At 39.5% G+C, this 24,508-nt stretch overlaps 1 protein-coding gene across 1 annotated transcript in view; it reads right to left on the bottom strand.

Annotated features, from left to right (window-relative positions):
* LOC109556861 (cytochrome P450 2J2-like) overlaps window positions 1-17,313 on the bottom strand; it is a 36,953-nt gene extending 19,640 nt beyond the window's left edge. The window contains exons 1-5 of the mRNA XM_070786452.1: window positions 17,047-17,313; window positions 12,442-12,604; window positions 9,787-9,936; window positions 9,239-9,399; window positions 6,844-7,020 (exon numbers count right to left, since the gene is read on the bottom strand). Coding sequence (XP_070642553.1) covers window positions 6,844-7,020; window positions 9,239-9,399; window positions 9,787-9,936; window positions 12,442-12,604; window positions 17,047-17,256 — 861 coding nt within the window. The 5' untranslated portion in view covers window positions 17,257-17,313. The remainder of the gene's footprint in view (window positions 1-6,843; window positions 7,021-9,238; window positions 9,400-9,786; window positions 9,937-12,441; window positions 12,605-17,046) is intronic.
* Between the last annotated feature and the right edge of the window lie 7,195 nt (window positions 17,314-24,508).

The raw sequence follows: 24,508 nt of genomic DNA, 5'->3' as shown, positions 1-24,508 counted from the left end.
GAAGAATACACCTTCTCAGGTACACATGGAACATTGGCCAGGATAGACCACATCTTGGGTCACAAATCAAACCTCAGTGAATTTAAGAAATTGAAATCATACCAAGCATCTTCTTCGACCACAGTTCTATGAGACTAGATATCAATTACAAGAAAAAATGGTAAGAAACACAAACACTTGGAGATTAAATAATACATTTCTAAATAACCAACAGGTGACTGAAGAAATCAAAAGGGAAATAAAAAAATTTCTAGGAACAAATGGCAATGAAAACATGACAACTCAAAACCTATGGGATGCAGCGAAAGCAGTTCTAAGAGGGAAGTTTATAGAAATACAATCCTACCTCAGGAAACAAGAAAAACATCTAATAGACAACCTAACTTTACACCTAAAACAACTGGGAAAAGAAAAACAAAACAAAAAATCCAAAGATTAGCAGAAGGAAAGAAACCATAAAGATCCAAGCAGAAATAAATGAAAAAGAAATGAAAGAAACAATAGTAAAGATTAATAAAACTGAAAGCTTATTCTTTGAGAAGATAAACAAAATTGACAAACCTTTATCCAGACTCTTCAAGAAAAAAGAGAAGAATCAAATCAACAAAATTAGAAATGAAAAAGAAGAGGTTACAACAGACAATGCAGTAATACAAAGGATCATAAGAGACTATTATGAACAACTCTATGGCAATAAAATGGATAACCTGGAGGAAGTGGACAGATTCTTAGAAAAGTTCCATCTTCCAACACTGAACTGGCAAGAAATAGAAATTATGAACAACCCAAACACAAGCACTGAAATTGAAGCTGTGATCAAAAATTTCCCCAAAAACAAAAGCCCAGGACCAGATGGCTTCACAGGAGAGTTCTATCAAACATTTAGAGAAGACCTAATGCCTGTCCTTCTAAAACTCTTTCAAAAAATTTCAGAGGAAGGAACACTTCCAAACTCATTCTATGAGGCCATCATTACCCTGATACCAAAACCAGGGAAAGACAACACACAAAAAAGAAAACTACAGGCCAATATCACTGATGAACATAGATGTAAAAATCCTCAACAAAATTTTAGCAACAGAATTTAGCAACACAACAAAAAGCTCATACATAATGATAAAGTTGGGTTTATTCCAGGGATGTAAGGATTCTTCAATATACTCAAATCATTCAATGTAATACACCATATTAACAAATTGAAAGATAAAAACCATATCATTTTAATAGATGCAGAAAAAGAATTTGATAAAATACAGCACCCATTTGTGATTAAAATCCTTCAAAAAAATGGGCATAGAAAGAACCTACCTCAAAATAGTAAAGACCGTAAATGATAAGACTATAGCAAATATTATTCTCAATGGTGAAAAACTGAAAGTATTCCCCCTAAGATCAGGAACAAGACAATGGTGTCCACTTTCACCACTATTATTCAATATCATTCTGGAAGTCCTGTTACAGCAATCAGAGAAGAAAAGGAAACAAAAGGAATCCAGATCAGAAAAGAAGGAAAGCTCTCACTGTTTGCAGATGACATGATACTGTACATAGAAAACCCAAAAGATAGTATCAGAAAATTACTAGAGCTAATCAGTGAATTTAGCAAAGTTGCAGGATACAAAATCAATACACAGAAATCACTTGCATTTCTCTATACTAACAATGAAAACTCAGAAAGAGAAATTAAGGAATCAATCCCATTCACCACTGCAACAAAAAGAATTAAATACCAAGGAATAAACTTACCTAAGGAAATATAAGAATTGTACACAGAAAATTATAAGACACTAATGAAAAATCAAAGACAACATAAATAGATGCAGAGATATTTCATGTTCCTGGGTAGGAATAATCAATATTATGAACATGACTATACTACCAAATGCAATCTACAGATTCAATATGATCCCTATCAAATTACCAGAGACATTTTTCACAGAACCAGAACAAATTCATATGAAAACACAGAAGACCCTGAATAGCCAAAGCAATCTTGAGAAGTAAGAATGGAGCTGGAGGAATCAACCTTCCTGGCTTCAGATTATACTACAAAGCTATAGTCATCAAGAAAAGATGGTACTGGCACAGAAAAGAAATACAGATCAATGGAACAAGATCGAAAGCCCAGAAATAAACCCATGCACCTATGGGTACCTTATTTTTAACAAAGGAGGCATGAATATACAATGGGGCAAAGACAGCTTCTTCAATAAATGGTGCTGTGAAAACTGGACAGCTACATGTAAAAGAATGAAATTAGAACACTTCCTAACATCAAACAAAAAGACAAACTCAAAATGGATTAAAGACCTAAATATAAGACCAGAAACTATAAAACTATTAGAGGAAAACACAGGCAAAACACTCAATTACATAAATCAAAGCAGGATCCTCTAGGACCCACCTCCTAGAGTAACAGAAATAAAAACAAAAGTAAACAAGTGGGACCTGATTAAACTTTTGCATAGCAAAGGAAACTATAGCAAGGTGAAAAGACAACCCTCAGAATGGAAGAAAATAATAGCAAATGAAACAAATGACAAAGGATTAATTTTCATAATATACAAGCAGGTCATACAACTCAAAGACAGAAAAACAAACAATCCAATCAAAAAGTGGGAAGAAGACCTAAACAGATATTTCTCCAAAGAAGACATACAGATGGCTAACAAACATATGAAAAGATGCTCAATGTCTCTCATTATTAGAGAAATGCAAATCAAAACTACAATGAGATATCACTCACACTAGTCAGAATGGCCATCATCAAAAAGTCTACAAAGAATAAATGCTGGAGAAAAGGGAACACTCTTGCACTGTTGGTGGGAACGTAAATTGATTCAGTTACTATGGAAGATGGTATGGAAATTCCTTAAAAAGCTAGGATTAAACCCACCATATGACCCAGCAATCCCACTCCTATGCCTATACCCTGAGGAAACCAAAATCAAAAAAGACACATGTATCTCATTGTTTACTGCAGCACTATTTACAATAGCTAGAACATGGAACAATGTTGGGGGCCAGAGTGAGGTACTCTGCCCATGGCAAAGGTCATGAGGAAGGAGGCTCGACATACACAAAGGCGGGATCGAGCCTCAGGAGTCCCCCTGGAAATCCTCGAGCATCTACCCCCATAACCAGAGCCTGCCTACTTTACTACTTAGTGCTCCCACCTACACCTCTGACTTTACGGGGGGCTGTCCCCCATCACCTCTTTCGGAGAAGGAGTTAACTTAGAGCTCCAGTTAATAAAAACTCCTGGGCGTGACAAGAGTGTTTTAACCTACAAACTCCTCTGAAGGTTCTCTAGCCTGCCTGACAGGCTTGTCCGGCCACATGTGATTGCTCACAGCCTCCCAACCATGAGAAGCATGAGATGCTTTAAACCTTCTAAAAACAGGTTCCTTAGAAAAGTTAGAAAACTATTAGTATAAGTATAATGGGCTGATTAGAAATTGTATTGGTGAAGGGTTTTTCATTTGTTGAGCCAATGTTTGTTGCTAAGACTCCATATCCCCTGCCCTTACACACATTAATGAATATATAGAAGAAATAAGTATTAACCTTTGATATTAATCACGTTAGACCTTAGGCTAAGTAAATTCTTTCCTTAACTAAAACCCACTACACCCTCACCCTATAGGAATGTAACTTTATTTGGGTGGCATCTGTTTTAAGAATAATCACCCCTGGAGAAATAAGTGTCCTGGTTGACTGACCGCTGTCACAAGGAGAGGGTCATAAATTGTCAGCAGGCTGCCTGTCCAGAAGATGATGTAACACCCCTAAGACCTCCGTATACATTTGTATGAAGCACCTGACTTGATAAAAGTCAGGACTGCTGACCCCATGTGATTTTTGCATAACCTCTCAGTGTATAAAAGTAGACCATGGAAAATAAAGAATTGGGATCAGTTTCTCGAAATACTGGTCTCCCCATGTCGCTCTCTCTCTCACTGTGGCTGAGTCTAAATCTGGAGTGCAGAACCCACCATGCTTACTAATTTTGCCTGGGGTTCTAAGATCTGACCGGGGAGGCCTCAGTGTCTCCTCTCCTTTGGGAGAACGGAAGGACGCCTGCGGCCTACGTAAGTGGTGCAAACTTCTTGTCTTGAAGTTTTATTGGTCTCCCGCGTAAACCAAGCTACTCAGCCTCTTTTCTCCACTGAATTTTCCTACTGAGCTATCCTCTTTCTATTACTCTTTACATCTCTAATTAATATCTAATTGAAGCTATTGTATCCTGATCCTCGCCGATGCTGTCCCCGCTTCGAATACCCTGGATCAGCCGGGGCTGGACCCCGGCAGAACAAACTAGATATCCATCTACAGACGAATGGATAAAGAAGTCATGTATATATACACAATGGAATATTACTCAGTCATAAAAAGGAATGCATTTGAGTCAGTTCTGATGAGGTGGATGAACCTAGAACCTATTATACAGAGGGAAGTAAGTCAGAAAGAGAAAGATAAATATCATATGCTAATGCATATATACAGAATCTAGAAAAATGGTTCTGAAGAATTTATTTACAGGGCAGCAATGGAGAAACAGACATAGAGAATAGACTTATGGACATAGGGAGAGGGGAGGAGAGGTGAGATCTATGGAAAGAGTAACGTGGAAACTTACATTACCTTATTTAAAATAGATAGCCAATGGGAATTTGCTATGTGGCTCAGGAAACTCAAACAGGTGCTCTGTATCAACCTAGAGGGGTGGGATGGGAAGGGAGATGGAAGGAAGGTTCAAAAGGGAGGGGATATATGTATAACTATGGTGGATTTATGTTGAGATTTGACAGAAAACAACAAAATTCTATAAAGCAATTATCCTTCAATAAAAAAATTAATTAAAAAAAAGCAAGAGAGTTCCAGAAAAACATCTACTTCTGCTTTATTGACTAAGCCAAAGCCTTTGACTGTGCAGATCACAGCAAACTGTTGAAAATTCTCACAGAGATGATAATACCAGACACCTTACCTGCCTCTTGAGAAATCTGTATGCAGGTCAAGAAACAACAGTTAGAACAGGGCATGGAACAACAGACTGTTTCCACATTGGGAAAGGAGTATGTCAAGGCTGTATATTGTCACCCTGCTGATTTAAATTATATTCAGGTCACATCGTGCAAAATGCTGGGCTGGATGAAGCACAAGCTGGAATCAAGATTACTGGGGGAAATATCAATAACCTCAGATACACAGATGATATCACTCCTATGGCAGAAAGCAAAGAGGAACTGAAGAGACTCTTGATGAAGGTAAAAGAGGAGAGTGAAAAACCTGGTTTAAAACTCAACATTCAGAAAATGAAGATTATGGCATCTGGTCCCATCACTTTATGGAAAATAGATGGCAAAACAATGGAAACAGTGACAGACTTTATTTCTTGGGGTTCCAAATCACTCCAGATGGTGACTGAAGCCATGAAAGTAAGATGCTTGCTCCCTGGATGAAAAGCTATGACCAACCTACACAACATATTAAAAAGCAGAGTCATTACTTTGCCAACAAAGGTTCATCTAGTCAAAGCTATGGTTTTTCCAGTAGTCATGTTTGGATGTGAGAGTTGGACTATAAAGAAAGCTGAGTGCCAAAGAATTGATGCTGTTGAACTGTGGTGTTGGAGAAGACTCTTGAGAGTCCATTGGACTGCAAGATCAAACCAGTTAATACTAAAGGAAATCAGTCATGAATATTCATTGGAAGGACTGATGCTAAGCTAAAGCTCCAATACTTTGGCCACCTGATGTTAAGAACTGACTCATTTGAGAAGACCCTGATGCTGGGAAAGATTAAAACCAGGAGCAGAAGGGGACAAAAGAGGATGAGATGGTTGGATAGCATCACTGACTCGATGGATATGAGTTTGATTAAGCTACGGGAACTGTTGTTATACAGAGAAGCCTGGCGTGCTACAGTCCATGAGGTCACAAAGAGTCGGACACAACTGAGCGACTGAACTGAACTGAAAGACCTCAAGCCAAATACTCTTAAACAAATATCTTTATTTTGAATGTATCTGTATTCTGAGTTAATGATATTCCTACACTCTGAAATAGGGGAAGGAAATGGCACCCCACTCCAGTACTCTTGCCTGGAAAATCCCATGGACAGAGAAGCCTGGTGGGCTGCAGTCCATGGGGTCACGAAGAGCCAGACATGACTGAGCGACTTCACTTTCACGTTTCACTTTCATGCATTGGAGATGGAAATGGAAACCCACTCCAGTGTTCTTGCCTGGAGAATCCCAGGGACGGGGGAGCCTGGTGGGCTGCCATCTATGGGGTCGCATAGAGTCGGACACAACTGAAGAGACTTAGCAGCAGCACACTCTGAAATAGTGTCTCTATTTTTCCAACCCTCTGGTAGGCTGAATAATGACTCACAAAGATGTTCATGTCTCATCTCTGGAACTGGTAAATAATTTTTGACAGATATAATTTTGTAGATATGATGAAATTAATGATTTTGATATGGATTATCTTAGTGAACCCATTATAATCAGAAGAGTCTCTGTAAGAGGAGGCAAGTTGCACATTGAGAGAATACGTGAGGATGGTGCAAGAGAAGAAGCTACATTGATGGTTCTGAAGATGGAGGAAAGGGGCATAAGTTGAGGGGTACAGGTAGCTTCTAGACTCTGAAAAATCCCGTCAATGGATTCTGCCCTAAAGACTGGAAAGAGCCAGCCCTGCCCAACCTTGACTTGATAAATGTTGGTTGTCTTAAGTACCAAGTTTGTGGTGATTTCTTATAGCAGCAATAAGATATCAGAATTGCCTCATTTGCTCTCTAAGAACACTACTCAGGAAAATACTCAGGTTCCCTAACCTTTTCTATTTCCTGGAGATAAGCATCAATGAAGTCTCTTGCTTCAGCAGGATTCCAGTCTCTCTTGTGGTTTTCAATCATACGGGCAACAAACATCTTCATTTTCTCCATATTACTAAAGAGTGCTTGGTGCGGACCCGGAAGGAAATTCATTATCCTTGGAAAAACATTGTAGAGCTGATGGAGAAAACAAAACAGTCTTAGAGACAAGTGGGTACCAGATTTCTACTTTTGAAGACAAAGAAACCATTGTATTTCTATATGTATTTTTTTTTGCTAACACTCAACCCTTGGAATCACCCTTGTCTCATCTTCTCTGTCACACCCATCTTCTTTCCCCTCTGGCAAAGCATTTCAGCACTCCATCCAAAATAGAACCATTTTCAGACCACTTCTCAGTACTCCATGTGTTTGTCATTCTAGGACAAAGCTCCAATATTTCTTACCTAGGTGCTTTAAGGCCTCCCAGCAATTTCCCTGATTCTGTCCTCAACCCCCTTCCCAGTCTAATTTCCACTGAGCTGCCAGAGACATCATTTAACAATTTAATCAGATCATTTCACTATTTATCTTTCAATCCTCCAATGACTTTCCATGACATTTAGAGAAATTCTACATCATTCTCCTGGCCTGGAGCTCCACATGAGCTGGCCTCTCACCCTCCTGTCCCCTCTTCTGCTATCCCTCGCTGCCATCTTACTCTCTCTTGGTCTTTCTAGTCCAGCTCCGTTGGTCTCTGTGACAACGTCAAGAATGACAACATTTAGTTTTTCCATTCACTATTCCTTCAATGAAGATTGGTCTTCCTCTGGAAATTGTATAACTCTAGCCTTGGTTTCATTCAGGTAGGCTCAAGTGTCACTTGCTTGGAGATATCTTACCTGATAATTCTATAATGCAGTACTTCTGGAACCTCTTCCCATCCCCCTACTTCCTTTTATTATTTTTTCATGGCATTTTTCTCTACTATGCGTGTATATATCTTTGTGTGTGCATAAAACACCTCTTTCTAGCTAGGTAGCTAGTTACGTTCAACATAGATGCATGTTTGACTATCTATGCATTATGATGTATTCTTCATGTGGATAAGACATTTTTAAAACTAAGTGGATTTTGGATATATTTTCACTAAAAATATCTGGTAGAAAACGGATAGCCCAACATAATGGAAAATTGCCTAGACTTAAAATGAAACATACATGCCTTTGACTGTTAGCTCTATCGCTTTCTAGCTATAAGGCTTTGGGAATAATAATGATATTAATGACAATAATGAAGATGATGATGTAATTTGAAGGACTTAGTGTAACCCACTGCCATTGGGGCACCAGAGTTATTTTCCTTACTCAATTAATTACATGAGATCTATTCCACACTTAACAACAGCCAATGGGTCACTATGCGGATTTGCTTAAGCATTCCCATATCTACTTGCACACATTAGGATGCTCCATTTCATCTTTAAAGGATTTTTGTAAAAAAACTGACTGAAATAAAGTATGTGAAATTGTCGGGTAAACTGCCTGATCTATTTTGGGTCTCTAAAAAAATGCATATTACCCCCTGCCTCCTGACTCATCCAACCTTCCCCGGAATTTCTTTTCCCTGGGAATAGTCAATATATGCTCACTGAGGTCCCAAACTTCCTAGGTTCTGTCTTAATAGGACAGAAGAAAACGGAATTACTGAACAGGGGCTGGGGTTTAGCATGATTAGAAGTGACAATAAGGAATGTTATTCAAAAGTAATACTGACAACAATAATCCTAGTAGCTCATATTCATTATGTTCCTTTAATGTGCCAGGAAACATGCTAACTGCTTTATCAGTTTGGGTGAGATGGGTCCATCAAACTCCGGGCAGTGTTGCTTGTTAAAAATGATTACAAATAAATCGTCCTTTAGGTGTACAAGGATTTACCTCAAGACTTGGGGCTGATTTTCCCCTAGAAGTACCTTCCAAATAAAGAAAAGAGCCTAAGAGACCAAGCAGATGAGCAGAGCTTTTGACAGACTTAAAACCCTAGCAGGACAAAAGGAGACAGCAGGGACTACCAAGGATGGGGTGAGTGTTGAATCCCTTAAATCCATATCCTACAAATTTAGAAAACTGGTAATAACAAGTGTGGATGGGCATGGAAATAGTGCAACAGGTGGAAATCTTTAAGGATTTTTACAAACAGGTGAATATGCAAGAGAAAGGAGTGGATGTGTCCACATGAACAATAGAATAAGAATCAAAAACAGTAAAGTCAACAGATCGATTTCAAACAGGTTTGTGCTGAAGTCAATTTTAAAAGGTTACATTAGTTAAAAAGGAAAGAAAGACCCAATCTAACCTGTGATGGACATCAGCCTAATGTCTTTATGAAAGATAGCAAGTGACAACTGCCTCACCTGGCAGCACATTGACGTCTGCAGATTTAATATCTCATCCAGCATCCTCAGCAGTTCCTGGAACTGATCATCCTGGTAGTCAAAGCGCTCCCCGAAGGTGATGGAGCAAATAATATTGGAAACGGCATTGTTGATTGTCAAGTGAGGGTCAAAAGGCTGTCCTGGAGGCAGGAGAAGAAATGGAGCCTTCGGATAGGGTTGCTTCTATTTTACAGAGATGCTACTCTGTGTGATGTATGGCACACTGACTACAGAACCACCTCTGAGACTGTGACCCCGGGTCTGACACCCTCAGGGTCTAATCAGTATTCAGTCAATGCCTGGCAAGTCTAACTGATGACCAGTATTTGAAACCAATAATGTGTTTAATACCAATCTTTTCCTTATTTCACAAGCCACATGAGGGCAGGTCATGGTTAGCTGTTCCCTGTCATCCCCTCAGCACCCTACACAATTCTGGGCTCAGGAAAGGCAGGTAGGCACTGATGAACATCTAGTTAGTGAAAGTATGAGCCACAGTCCCTGCACCTGTCCTATGACATGCTCACCGTTCTCCTCTCTTATCGTCTGGATGAGGTAGGAGGCCTCCTCCTGAATGCGTTCCTCTAAGCTCTTCTTTCCTAAACCAAAGTTCCTAAGAGTTGTCAGGGCAAACCTTCTTTGTTCCTTCCATAACTGGCCACTGGACATGATCAAGCCTGGGAAAAGAAGGCCAAGATTATGAAAAAAAGCCAACAAGACCCATGATGTATCAGATGAAAGGAAGAAAAAGGGCTGTAAGGTACTTGAAAACTAATCAGAGAAATAGTCCCTAAGCAAGAATATAATGGCTTGAATTTACTGATTGCTTGCAGTGCTGTGCACATTAGCATTTGTAATGCATTCTGGGATTTAGTACTCACAGATACTCTCTGATTAAATCATTAGTGTAAAATCAGCCCCCCCATTTTTTGATGAGAAAAATAAGGCACAGGAGATAAAAGTACATTCTACAAGGTTACACAGTTGGAACAGTTAAACAGGCATTCATTTTCAAGCCTGCCTGACCCTGATGCCCATGCTCTGATTACTTGTCACATACTATATTTAAGTATTTGTTATGCTACGTACTAAGTATGCACTAATGGACTAGACAAAATCAAAACTCATAAGGAGAGAGTTTAAATATCTTTAAAAAATAGATGAATCACCCAAGAAAACAAAGAATTGTGAATGTGTGCAGAAAGAAAATCACAGGCAAAGGATAAAAAATCCATCATGAGGTGTGCAGAGAACTTCATTTATTTTATAACACAGATGAGACCACCACCCTCTCAATTCTTCATTCCCATACACTCTTCCACTCCTTCTAATATCTCCCTTTCACTTCCACCACCTTAGTGAAGTGGCCCTCCCTGCTGTTCAGTCCAGGATCCTTTTCAGCCTCATGTTGATGTGTCAACAGCACGAGATGCTTTTTTCTTGAAACACTCTTTTCCAGTGGTGCCCAGGACACCACACTCTCCAGACGTTTCTGCTAATTCTCTGACTTCACAGAAATCATCATACCTTCAGTTAACTTATCTCCTATCAAATTTTGAAATGATGGGCCTTTTCAAGCTTGGGTCAAACCCTCTTCTCTCTTACCCTTATCTTCCATTTCTGTGAAATCTCATCAGCTCCAAATATTTCAAATAACATCTACTGATGTGAACATCTCTATCTGTGCCTCAGCTGCAGGTACGTAACCAATTGTCTGCTTGACTCTCTTGGCTTTATACTCAGCATATTCATGATTTTATTCATGACTTGCTCCATACAACTCCCCATCCAGGCCAGCCAACACCTTCTCCTTCTTCATATCCTCCTTCTTTCCTTTACGTACTCATTTGGGTGTCTACCTCATTCTCCCTCTGTCTAGGTCATCATATCCTATTGGATATGCCTCCTGAATAGCTTAAATCCATATATTTTCACAGTCAGTCTCCTGGTCTAACCTACTGAACTGCCATTTCTTGATAACTCCCTAATCCAGGCCACCACCCTCTCTCACCTAAAACGCTACAGTAGTCTCCTACTCCTTTTATTCCATTCTTGACATTATAGCTTAGAGAAGTCTTTAAAATGTAGCATGTAAATACAATGATTTCTTTTTCTACTTAAACCATTCAGAATCCTCTTTCGTTACTAGGATAAAAGCAACATCCTTAAACATGAACTCTTTCTGGCCAAACTTAGCATCTTCATCTTCATTTAATTATCTCCATTTAATCTCTGTTCTTCCCACACTGGATACCTTTCAATTCCTCAATTCACTGTCCTTCTTCCCACCTCATAAACTTTTCATATTCTATTCCCTCTAGTGGATTGCTTCTTCACTTGATTACTTGTCATTTACTTACAATAGCTTTTCCTGAGTCTCAGGACCAGATTCGATACCCATACTAAGTGAACCCTGCTCTTAACTTCATAACACCGAGGACTTAAATTATTAGCTTACTTGATACTGTTTTTCTTAATCGCATGTAGCTTACAGAAAAATCAAGAATTTTTTCTGTTCTACTCACTACTCTGTCACTGGTGCCTAGTCTTACTAGGTTCACACGGCAGATGATGGAGTAAATGAATGCAAAATAATGGGTGAACTATTTCAAAGCGGGATTGAGAAATACCTGAAAAAAAAATGCTGTCTTGTTAGAAGTATAGATTTAAGTTTTGCATTTAGATTTTTGAAAATGGAAGTTTATTTAGTGACAATTCTAAGTATTCACGCCAAACTCTTTTAACATAGATAGAAGGCTTGAGATACCTTTGGGGCACAGCCTTAAAATAGAGCATAAGGAACTGGAGGCAAGAAGGGATCACTTAATCAACAGGAACAAGCTGATCCACATCCGATTTCTAGGGGAAGAGATCTGAGCGGGAAAGCAGAAAGAGAGCCTGAGGATGCATTGCCTTTTCTCTGCTTAAACAACACATCACATCACTGAGTGATGAGGATACTTATTTATCAAAGCATCCAGAGTGAGTTCATGCAGGTGATGTCGCTTCCTCCAAATCCCTGACATTAGAGCTGACTCTGCCAGGTGCCCTGAGGGGGTGCCTTCAACAGGGAAACGCGGGCACTCAGGTTCCTTATGAGGAGCTTGGCTCCTGGGATTGTTGGAGACACTTTCACAGACCACAAGAATATCAAACATACACTTACCAGTGTAACAGCTTACCTTTGTTGTTTATGATGTGCTCTTGGAGAGGCACTATAGGGCGGTTGGAGAAGATTTGGCCTTGGTGGACAAGCACTTCTTTAATTAAGGGCAATCCAGTTATAAGAACAGAAGGAACTGTACCAAAATCCAAGCTAAAAACATTCCCATATTTCTTCACAAACTGAAAAATAGTAGAAAAGTTACAGTTACATATGCACATCTCTGTGTGTCCTGGAATGGAGGGTATGTGGAGCTTTGGCAGCCTATATTAAGGGGAATTTGTGTGTGTGTGTGTGTGTGTGTGTGTGCGCGCGCGCGCGCGCGCACGCCTTGGGCTGTTGGAAATATTTCTGCCTGTTTCCATTTTTCTTGGTCTCAACTAGACTTCAGTTTAATCTACTACAGGACACAGGCATTCATTACAAATACTCATCCATATGTTCACCTTACTTGGATTGAGTGAGCATATGTATCCTGAGAATAAGGCATAAAGATACAATAAAATAAGCAAGGTCTCTAACCTCAAGCATCTTAGACTCTAGTGAAGCGAGAGAATTCAGCCCATGTGACTCACCAGAGAAGGCAGAGATGTGTTTAGTGAATGTCTGGGGTAGAAAGCATGGACTTCATAGTAAATCATATCTGTTTAACCACAAGACAGTGTCCCCTTCTTCAACAGGTTCTAGGTGGCAAAAAATTCATTACAGGGCTAGGGCCAGTCATAGACAAGAACACACTAGCTGGAGCCAAGTTAACTCTACGGCTGGCTAGCTGTGAGATCTCGGGAAAGTTGTTTCATTTTTTTTGGAGCCTGTGCTCCCCAGCTGTAAGAGAGAGAAAATTATTCTTCCCTTACAGTTTCTGGGAGGGGTAATTCCCTGGCTGTCCAGTGGTCAGGGCTTGGACTTTTAGTGCCATGGATACAGGTTTAATCCTGGACGGGGAACTAAAATCTCACAAGCAGGGCAGTGTGCTCTCTACACCCCTAATAAAGGGGAAAAAAGTTTCTGTGAGGAAGAAAGAGGACAACAATAGGAAAGACAGTTTGTTTTCTGATACTGGCAGACGGCCATTCTAGACTCTGGGGAATGCATGGGCTCCGTGAGCAAAGGAGCACAGGTGCACTTGCTCAAGGGGCAGACAGGACAAGAGCAAAGGGAAGACGTACAGGGGAAAGGCACCGGAGGTCACAGCCAGCCACACCCACTGGGTGCCACGCTAACCACCTTTCACCTTTTATCTCATTTCCCTCACACCACCTTATGGCAGTAATGATGTTAGTCATGTTTTAGTAAGGAAAATGAGTCATGGAGAAATAACTTAGCCAAAGTGCCAAAAATATATGGGACTGTAGGTATTTGTGAGATTTAAGGACAAAGACATAAAGCTGAAATAGCACGGAGAACTTAGAGTTTACTGGATGTGACAGCAGTAAACTGAGAATGAGAGTAATGGGGCAGGGAGAGGAAGAGGGAGGAAGCACTAATTAAGGAAGGGTGTGTGGGTGTGTCCCGGGCTAGGAGAGGTGCCCGCAGAGAATACATCTCACTTGGGTAGGGAGCTGGGATACAGTGTCGGAAAGGTGCTAGAATTAGACCAAGAAGGTCTTAATGTCAAAAGGTGAGTGTTTAAGAACTTGGATTTTGAAGGCCAACAAATTGCTTTGTATCCAGCTTCCACTGTTTACTTTCCATGTTATATTTGGTTAAGCTACATAACTTCCCTCTGTCTCAGTTTCTAAAGGTATAAAATGAGAGCTGTTATAAATCTCATTATTAGGATTCTGCTGTTAGTAATCATAACACTAAACTTAATAATAAAATTATGTATTATTATTAATATATTTAGAGTGTATTTTAGCAAATAATTCTTGAAAGATATTGACAAAGAAATAGAGGGGAAATGGCCAGAGAGTGATACCATTTCCCTATCATAGTCCAGTAAGATTTTTTTCTTATTCACATAAATGATTCTAAAATAAGCCAGACAGCTATTGTAGAAAATGTTTAGAAAATGGGGCATGGGAAATTAAGAAGGTTCTCATCATGCCAAACAGATAAGCCAGTTTCTTCACTGCCTTCTCACTTTGTTTCAGCTCCTGTCACTTCTCCAATTAAAAAATCTCCTGTCCACTTTACTCCACACAACCCCTCTCCTACCATTCTGTTCAAGTTCACTCAAATTTATTTCAGCATTCTACAGAGGTTATCCCCAAGGTTTCCTATTCACAGTGAACCACTTAATGACATCTCACTTGGTTATCAAAAATTTATACCACACATTTCATCACATACTCTCTTGTATTATGCTGTCATTCGATAAGTACGTCATAAATGCCTGTTGGCTAAATGAAACCCTGAAAAATCAATTACCTGCTACCTATATCATGAAAAGTAGCATAAGTAAAGACCAGATAGATGTAAGTTTCAAGTCCTTGTTTGGCCATTATCAATTTTGAATAACTTAGGCAAATCACTTAGTTTTTGACTCAACGGACATGAGTTTGAGCAAGCTCTGGGATTGGTGATGGACAGGGGAGCCTGGCATGCTGCAGTCCATGGGGTTGCAGAGTTAGACACGACTGAGTGACTGAACTGACTGACTGCATAGCACGTAAGGTTTACAGCAAGCACTTAGAGCACAATATAAAGAGATGTACTAAAAAAAAACTATGGATAAATTAAAAAGGAATTCTTAAAAAATATTCGTGTGACCCAGAGGAGAAAGGAGAACTAGAGGAACAAAAAACAAAGTGAAAAATAGAAAATAAATAGTAAAATGGCAGACTTAAGTGTTTCCACAACAAAAATTACACTACATACAAATGATCTAGATTCACCAATTAAAAGATATTGGTAGAATGAAACAATGAGCCACTTATATGTTATATATAAAAACTCATTTCAAGTATAATCATATAAGTAGGTCAAAAGTGAAAAACTGGAGAAGCATGTGCTACATAAATACTAATCAAAAGAGAGCTGGCGTGGCTATATTATATCAAATAAAGTTCAGGCAAAGACAATCATCAGGGATAAAGAATGACATTGTATAATAATTAAAGAGCCAATTCACCAAGATGACATAACAATTTTAATATGCATGAGCCAAATTAAAGAGCTGCCAAATAAATAAAGTAGAACTACCAGAACTGACCAAACGCAGAAATAAGCCTCTAATTATGTCTGGAAACTTAACACGCCTCTCCTAGTAATTGATAGAATGAGTAGATAAGAAGTCAGCAAGGGTATGGAAGCACAAAGAACACACTCATCTTTTCAAGCTTAATGACATATAGTACAGGGCGCTCCAAACAGCAGCAGCAGCAGAATTTTTTTTTTAAGTGTCTATCATGGGTCATAAAACCAACCTTTACACATTTGTTCAAATTTGAAATCATATAGTATATGTCTTCTGATCCTAATGAACGCCAACTGTAAATCATTAACAGAAAGAAAAGAGAAAATCCTCCAATACTTGGAAATTAAAAAACACATTTCTTAAAGAAAGGTGCAGGTTTAGTATCCTAGCATTTTAGCTTGAAAATTTTATATTCTAATCATATAACTTAATGCTACTTAATGACATTTTTAAATTAATACTTTAGTGAGAGTGGACTGTTTATGGAGGATCCTGAAAGTGAGGGGCTCTGTCCTTGTGGGGATGGAAGCAATGTGGTTGAAAAATGGTGAGGATTTAGGTGGTGATTGCTCAGCAGGTAAAGAATCCACCTGTAGTGCAGGAGACACAGGAGTCTCAGGCTCGATTCCTGGGTCTGAGAGATCCCCTGGAGAAGGAAATGGCAACCCACTCCACTTTTCTTGCTTGAAAAAATCCTATGGCTAGAGGACCCTTGCAGGCTACTATTCATGGGGTCACAAAGAGAGAGGCAGGACTGAGCTACTAGGCACACACACACACATCCTCATTTTACAGTTAGAAAAGGGAACCTCCAAAAGGGGAAATATAGCATCCCTCCTCCCCCTACCAAGGATAAAATTATTAAAAAGACAAAATTATCATACTATAAATTGAATGTCCCAGTAATACGCAACAAGACACAACTAAATGACTTACAAATGTATTATATCTGTCACCCTCAAAATAAAAGAAACTGTAATAAAAGAAATAAAAGAAACTGAAGAGAAAACACAGGGTCACCTAGTCAGTCAAAAACATTTACTGAGAATGCAGAGGGGGTTCTGAACCATACTCTATCCAAATATCCTTAACAGGAGAGAAATTATGCAGATAACCAAGCTCCTGGAAGGATATGAGACTTCAGATGAGTGCTACAGTTCAATATTTACACTTCTTTGCATCAGCTAGATGCACTGAGAAGCAAGTTTTGCTTTGTACATTAAACCTGCAGCCCCTCCCTCCCCCAAAGCGCATGGAGGCGGGATTCTTAAATAGTAAACAGTTAACAGCAGTTCACCCCTAGAAAGTACAGCTGGAATCATTCCAGTTGATGGTAAGGAAAGAGAAGTTCAACGTCGGGTGTACCCGTGTTTCCGATTTAACCTCAGAGCCCCCTCAGTCTCCTGTCCTCAGTACCCAGAATGGCCCTTGTCCTGCAGGTCAGGGTGAAGACGTGGCCCTGACACTTTCGCCTGCTCCTACCTGATGAAGGACCAGGGGCACCTTCTCAGGGTCCAGCTGGAACAAATTGCCTACGAAGGGCAGGCCGGGGGGCCCCGGCGGGTAGTTCTTTGGATGCCGCCTTTTGAGGAAATCAACAAAGAGGAGAAAGGCGAGTGTCCCCAGCAGGACGGTGTCAGGACGGAGCGCGGCCCAGAGGGCCGTCGCCAGGGAGCTCAGGGCTTCCAGCATCACTGCGACGTCTGGTTTCTCTTCTGTGAGGGTCGGTGCCTCCGAGCTCTCAGCCGGGTTCCCAGGCCCCGCCCCATCCTACTGTCTCACCCCGCCCTTCCCTCCTCCCACCACTGCTCTTCCCTTCCCCCAGCGCTCACCTAAGCCCCACCCCTGGCTCCCTGTGGCACCGGGTCCACCTTACCCCTCCTTGCCTTTCCTCAGGTCCTGTCTCCTCCTCCCCTCTCTCCAACTTTCTCCCACCTGAGCCTGTTCTTCTCTGGGCTGGAGCCCAGCCTGTCTGCTACCCACTAGATGTCAAGCATGGGATTCCCTGGAGAACCTGCCTGGATGTCAGAAAAGGCCAGGCTGGGAGGTTTTTTTTATTTCTGTCTAAAGAATATTCACAGCCTTAACGTTGAGAAATTTGGTGATTTTTATCATATAGATAAGTGACATGAAAGATGCAATGTTGGCTGAGCAGAAGGAAGGGATTAGGAACATTCCATTAAGGTCCTTGAACTTCGAATTAAGCAGTGTAGTACAATTTGAAGCTAGATTTGAATTAGTTGGAAATGCATACTGTGAACTATAAGTCAACAACTGAAGTTTTAGAAAAGAAATATAATCAACGTGCTAAGACAGAAGAGAAAATGGAGTTATACAAAATGCTTAGTTAAAACCAAAGAAGAAAGGGAAAAGAGTGAAAGACAAAAAAGAAACAAAACTTAAATGCAATGAATAGAAAACAGTAATGACTATGGTAGATAATCTGAATCAATAACCACATTAAATATTAATATTCTGAACACATTAATTAAAAGAATGTTTATGAGTTCATTAAAATAAAGACCAAGACTCCTTGCAGATGCTTCATTATCAAAATATGGAAACACAATTTATTTTTGTAGGTGTTGAATCCTGAGACTTTGCTGAATTCATTTATTATTTCCAACAGTTTATGTGTATGTGTAATCTTTAGGGTTTTCTAGATATTAATATGGGTTTCCCATTTGGTGCAGTGGTCAAGAATTGACTGCCAATGTAGAAGACACAAAGAGACCCAGGTCGATCACTGGGTCTGGAAGATCCCCTGGAGAAGGAAATGGCAACCCATTCCTGTATTCTTGCGTGAAAAAGTCCATGGACAGAGGAGCACAGTCAGCTACAGTCCGTGGGGTCACAAAGAGTCAGACATGAGTGAGCACAGTTACACACACACACACACATTAAAACAATGTCATCTGCACACAGAGATAGTATTATCTCGGCATCAAAAAGAACAAGATACTTAGCAATAACTTAAGCAAGAAGGCAAAGGACTCATACATTGAAAATATAAAATATTGCTCAGCAAAATTGAAGAAGCTGAAGATATGGAAAGATATCTCATGTTCAAAACTGAAAGACTTAATATTATTAAATTGCTCATGTTAGTCAATACAATTCTTATCAAAATCCTAAAGGCATTTTTTACAGAAATAGAAAATGAAATGAAATGAAGTCGCTCAGTCGTGTCCGACTTTTTGTGATCCCATGGACTGTAGCCCACCAGGCTCCTCGGTCCATGGGATTTTCCAGGCATGAATACTGGAGTTGGTTGCCATTTCCTTCTCCAGGGGACCTTCCCGACCCAAGCACAAAGACTCTGAATAGTCAAAACAACCTTGGACACCTCACATTTTTGTCTATGAGCTGTCTATAAGGTAACTGAGAGGAGTGAAATCATGTAATATTTTTCCTTCTGTGGCTGGCTTATTTCACTTAGCATAAAGTTCTCAAGGTTCATCTGTTTCTAGAATTTGAAAATATTTCTTTCTTCTTATTGGCAGAAGAATATTTCATTGTATGTATAGTCCACATTTTCATTATCCATTCATTCATTAAAGGACATTTAGCTTATATCCACCTCTTGGTTATTATGAATAATGGTGCTGTGAAATGAGAATATCTCTTCAAGATTCTGATTTCCATTCTTGTGGATAAATGTCCAGTAATCACACTAGTGGATCATAGGGGAGATCTATTTTTAATTTTAAAGAATCTCTATACTGTTTTCTGTGGAGAAGGCAATGGCAACCCACTCCAGTACTCTTGCCTGGAAAATCCCATGGACGGAGGAGCCTGGTGGGCTGTAGTCCAGGGTTGCAAAGAGTCAGACCCGACTGAGTGACTTCACTGTCACTTTTCACTTTCAGGCGTTGGAGAAGGAAATGGCAACCCACTCCAGTGTTCTTGCCTGGAGAATCCTGGGGACGGCGAAGCCTGGTGGGCTGCCATCTCTGGGGTCGCACAGAGTCGGACACGACTGAAGCGACTTAGCAGCAGCATACTGTTTTCTATAGTGGCTGCACCATTTTACATTCTTACCAATGGTGCACAAGTCTCCCAATTTGCCCACACTAGTGGTTTCCTGGGACTGGAGGAAGGAGAAAATGAAAATTTTCTGTTCCATGGGAAGAGAGTTCCAGCCATGTGAGATGGAAAATTTCTAGAGTTCATGTGTGAAACACAGTGCTTAGAGTTAACACTACTGTACTATACACTTGAAAGTGAAAGTGTTAATCCCGCATGTCCAGAGTCATATCCAGCTCTTTGCGACTCTATGGACTTTAGCCCATCAGTCTCCTCTGTCCATGGAATTCTCCAGGCAAGATACTGGAGTGGGCTGCCATTTCCTTCTCGAGGGCATCGTCCTGACTCAGGGATTGAACTTGTGTCTCCTGCATTGTAGGCAGATTGTTTACCATCTGAGCCACCAGGGAAGCCGGATTGCTGGATTCAGAGTCCAGAGCACTAATCATTACACCACGGGACCCAAGAACTGGTGGTTTACTGTACACTTAACATTTTATAAACCAGGTAGATCTCTTGTTATTTGTTTTTGATTACACACACACACACAAACCTAACTATACATTATCTAGGACAAACTGACTTTAAATATGGAGACACAAATAGATTGAAATTAAAGGGTTGGAGGAAGATATACCATGCTGCTGCTGCTGCTAAGTCGCTTCAGTCGTGTCCGACTCTGTGTGACCCCCTAGACGACAGCCAACCAGGCTTCCCCATCCCTGGGATTCTCCAGGCAAGAACACTGGAGTGGGTTGCCATTTCCTTCTCCAATGCATGAAAGTGAAAAGTGAAAGGGAAGTCGCTCAGTCGTGTCTGACTCTTCGCAACCCCATGGGCTGCAGCCAACCAGGCTCCTCCGTCCGTGGGATTTTCCAGGCAAGAGTACTGGAGTGGGGTGCCATCGCTTTCTCCGATATACCATGCTAACACCAATCAAAAGAAAACTGGAGTAACTGTTTATTGCTGATATCAGAGCAAAGAAAATATTAATTAACTGTAAAAGGGCATTACATAATGATAAAGGGTCAATTCTCCAAGAAGACATAGCAGTTCTATAATGTGTTTACACCTAATAAGGGAGCTTCAAAATATGTGCAGGCAAACTGACGGAACTGCAGGGAAAATTAGATGACTTTACCATTATAATTAGAGACTTGAATATCCCTCTACTACCAATGGACAGAACAAGAGGCAGAAAACAAATAAAAGCAAAGTTGAACCATGCAGCATTATCAATTACCTGGATCCAACTTATATGCATAGAACTTATCATCCAGCAAGAGCAGCATGCATATTCTTCTCAAGCTCATGTACAACATTCAACAAATAGGCCACATTCTAATATCAAACATACTTTATTAAATATAAATATAGAAATCACACAAATTTTGCTTTCATAACAAAACAGAGTTAACTAGAAATCAATAAAGGAATAGGAGGTAGAAAACTTCAAACTACCTGACTATTGAATAACACACAGAAATAAACATGGCTCAAAGAAGAAATCTCCAAAAAATAAAAAATATCTTTGAACAAATGAAAATAAAGCTTATCAATATGTGTGGACACAGTGAAAACAGTGATTTGAGGAAAATTTATACCATTGAATGCATATATTAGAAAGAAGAGAAGACTAAAATAAAAAATCTGACTTTCTAGATTCTAGAAAAAGAGCAGAAAATTAAATCCAAAGGAAGGACAAGAAGATAAATAATAAAAATCAGTGCAGCATTAAATCAAACTGAAAATAGGAAAACAATAGAAAAATGAACAAAAGCAAAAGTTAAAAAAAATTTTTTTAAATTGGCAAATGTCTAGCCAACTTATCTAAGAAAATAGGGTGTTAATTATTATCATAAATGAACAAGTGCCATCACTATTCATCTCATGGACATTATAAGAAAGAAATGTTATGAATAACTCTATGCCCACAAATTTGAAAACACAGATGAAGTGGGCCAACTCACTGAATGACACAATCTGCAAAAACTCACATAAGGAGAACAAGAGATCTCAATAGGCTTGTATCTATTAAAGAAAAAAATAAGCCATTAATAAATGTACAAAAGTGAAAACACAGATCCAGAAACTTGCAAAGATATATTGTACTAAACTTTAAGAAGCAAATTACAGTAAGTTGCTACAATCTATTCTATAAAATCAAAGCATAGAAAATACTTTATAATTCAGTCCTTGAGACTAGCATTACACTAAAAAAAAAAAAAAAAATCAAAGACATCAGGAGAAGGAAAATCAGTATTTCTTGTGAACATAGTTGCAAAAATCTTTAAACTGGTGTTGGTAAATCAGATCCAGAGATGTATACGAAACAGTATACACCATGATCAAGAGGGATTTTCTGCTAGACATGCAAAGTGGACTCCATATTTGAAATTCAATTATTGTATCTCCATCACATCAACAGGCTAAAGAAAAATATATGATTCTATCAATAGATTCTATCGTTAGATGACACTACTATAATGGCAGAAAACTAAGAGGAACTAAAGAGTCTCTTGATGAAGGTGAAAGAGAGTGAAAAAGCTGGCTTAAAACTGAACATTCAAAATTATGATCATGGCATCTGGTCCCATTACTTCATGGCAAATAGATGGAGAAAAATTGTGACATATTTTATTTTCTTGGGCTCCATATCACTGAGGGATGGTGACTGAAGCCAGGAAATTAAAAGATACTCCTTGGAAGAACAGCTTTGACAAACCTAGACAGTGTATGAAAAAGCAGAGACATCACTTTGCTGACAAAGGTGTGAATAGTCAGAGCTATGGATTTTCCTATAGCCATGCATGGATTTGAGAGTTGAACCATAAAGAAGGCAGAGTGCCAAAGAATTGATGCTTTTGAACTGTGGTGCTGGAAAAGACTCTTGAGAGTCCCTTGAAGAGCAAGGAGATCATACTGTCAATCCTAAAGGAAAGCAATCCTGAATATTCATTGGAAGGACTGATGCTGAAGCAGAAGCCCAATACTTTGGCTACCTGATGCAAAGAGCTGACTCACTGAAAAGTCCTGATGATGGGAAAGATTAAAGGCAAAAGGAGAAGGGGGCAGCAGAAGATGAGACGGTTGGATGGCATCACTGATTCAAACGGACATGAGTTTGAGCAAACTCAGGGAGGTAGTGAAGCACAGGGAAGCCTAGCAAGCTACAGTTAATGGGTCACAAAGAGTCAGACTTGACTTAGTGACTGAACAACAAATCAATAAATGCAGAAAAAGTATTTGACAAATTCCAACATCCATTCACAATAAAAATTCTTAGCTAATGAAGAATAGAAGGAAATGTCCTCAAGTTGAAAAATAATATCTACAAAAAACTCATGGCTAACACCATAGTCAAGGTTGAGAAACCAGATGCTTTCTCTATAAGATCAGTAAAAGGGTATACGTGGCCTCTTTGACCATCTTATTCAACATTGTACCTGTAGTCCTAGCTAATACACTATGACAAAGACAAGGAAACAAAAGCTGTATTTAGATTACAAATAAAAAAACAAAATGTCTATGTAGACAATCACAAAGAATTAACAAAATGTCTCCTGGAACTAGTAAGCAATGATAGCAAGGTTATCTATATCAATGATAGTAGGATAGAGTCTCAGATTATACTACAAAAGCATTCATTAAAAAAGGGATTAACACAGAAAAGTTAATTTCTTTCTTAAGTACCAGCAATGAACAATTGTAGTTTGAAATTAAACTTCCAATGCAAAATATTACTTACTTCCAATTACTTACTTCCAATGCAAAATATTAATAATAGGAGAAAAATGTGTGAGGAATAAAGAATGGGTATATGGGAACTCTCTACTTCTCACTCATATTTTTCTCTGTAAATCTGTAAAACAAAATTGACAATCTGATTCTAAAGTTTATATAGAAAGGCAAAAACCTAGAATAGTAAACACAAAATTGAAGGAGAAGAACAATTTTGGGGGACTGATACGATTGACTTCTAGATTTACTATTAAGCTGCATGTATCAGGGCATGTGGTATTGGTGGAAGAAGACATATGGGTCATTGTTGTTTAGTCACTCAGTCGTGTTCGACTCTTTGAGACCCCATGAACTATAGCCACCAGGCTCCTCTGTCCATGGAATTCTTCAGGCAAGAATACTGGAGTGGGTTGCCATTTCCTTCTCCATATAGGTCATTAGAAAAGAATAAAGATCCCAGTAATAGAAAAATATAGTCCTTTGACAAAGGAGCAAATGCAGTTCAATGGAAAAAGTGTAATATTCATACAAGTGGTGCTGGAACACTGGACATCTCTATGCAAAGAGGAATCTGGACACAGATCTTACACTTCTCACAGAAGTTGACTCAAAATGGATCACAGACCTACATGTAAAATTCAAAGCTAAAACTTCAAGAAGATAACATAGGAAAATGCCAAGATGACCTTCAGCTCTTGTCAATGATTTCTGATAAATACCAAAGGCATGAGCTATGAAACAGAAAAAGTAATTTAGACTTCATTAAGATTTAAAATTTAAAAACCTTGGACTGCAAGGAGATCCAACCAGTCCATTCTGAAGGATATCAGCCCTGGGATTTCTTTGGAGGGAATGATGCTGAAGCTGAAACTCCAGTAGTTTGGCCACCTCATGTGAAGAGCTGACTCATTGGAAAAGACTCTGATGCTGGGAGGGATTGAGGGCAGGAGGAGAAGGGGATGCCAGAGGATGAGATGGCTGGATGGCATCACTGACTCGATGGACTTGAGTCTGAGTGAACTCCGGGAGTTTGTGATGGACAGGGAGGCCTGGCGTGCTGCAATTCATGGGGTGGCAGAGTCGGACACGACTGAGCGACTGAACTGACTGAACTGAACTGAAGATTTAAAAAATCCTACTTATCTGCAAGTGCACTTTTGAAAATTAGAGGAAGTGC

This window comes from Bos indicus, chromosome 3 (genome assembly GCF_029378745.1).
Source record: "Bos indicus isolate NIAB-ARS_2022 breed Sahiwal x Tharparkar chromosome 3, NIAB-ARS_B.indTharparkar_mat_pri_1.0, whole genome shotgun sequence".
Taxonomy (NCBI): domain Eukaryota; kingdom Metazoa; phylum Chordata; class Mammalia; order Artiodactyla; family Bovidae; genus Bos; species Bos indicus.
The sequence above is the reverse complement of the archived record's forward strand: the minus strand, read 5'-3'. Positions and strand labels throughout refer to the sequence as shown.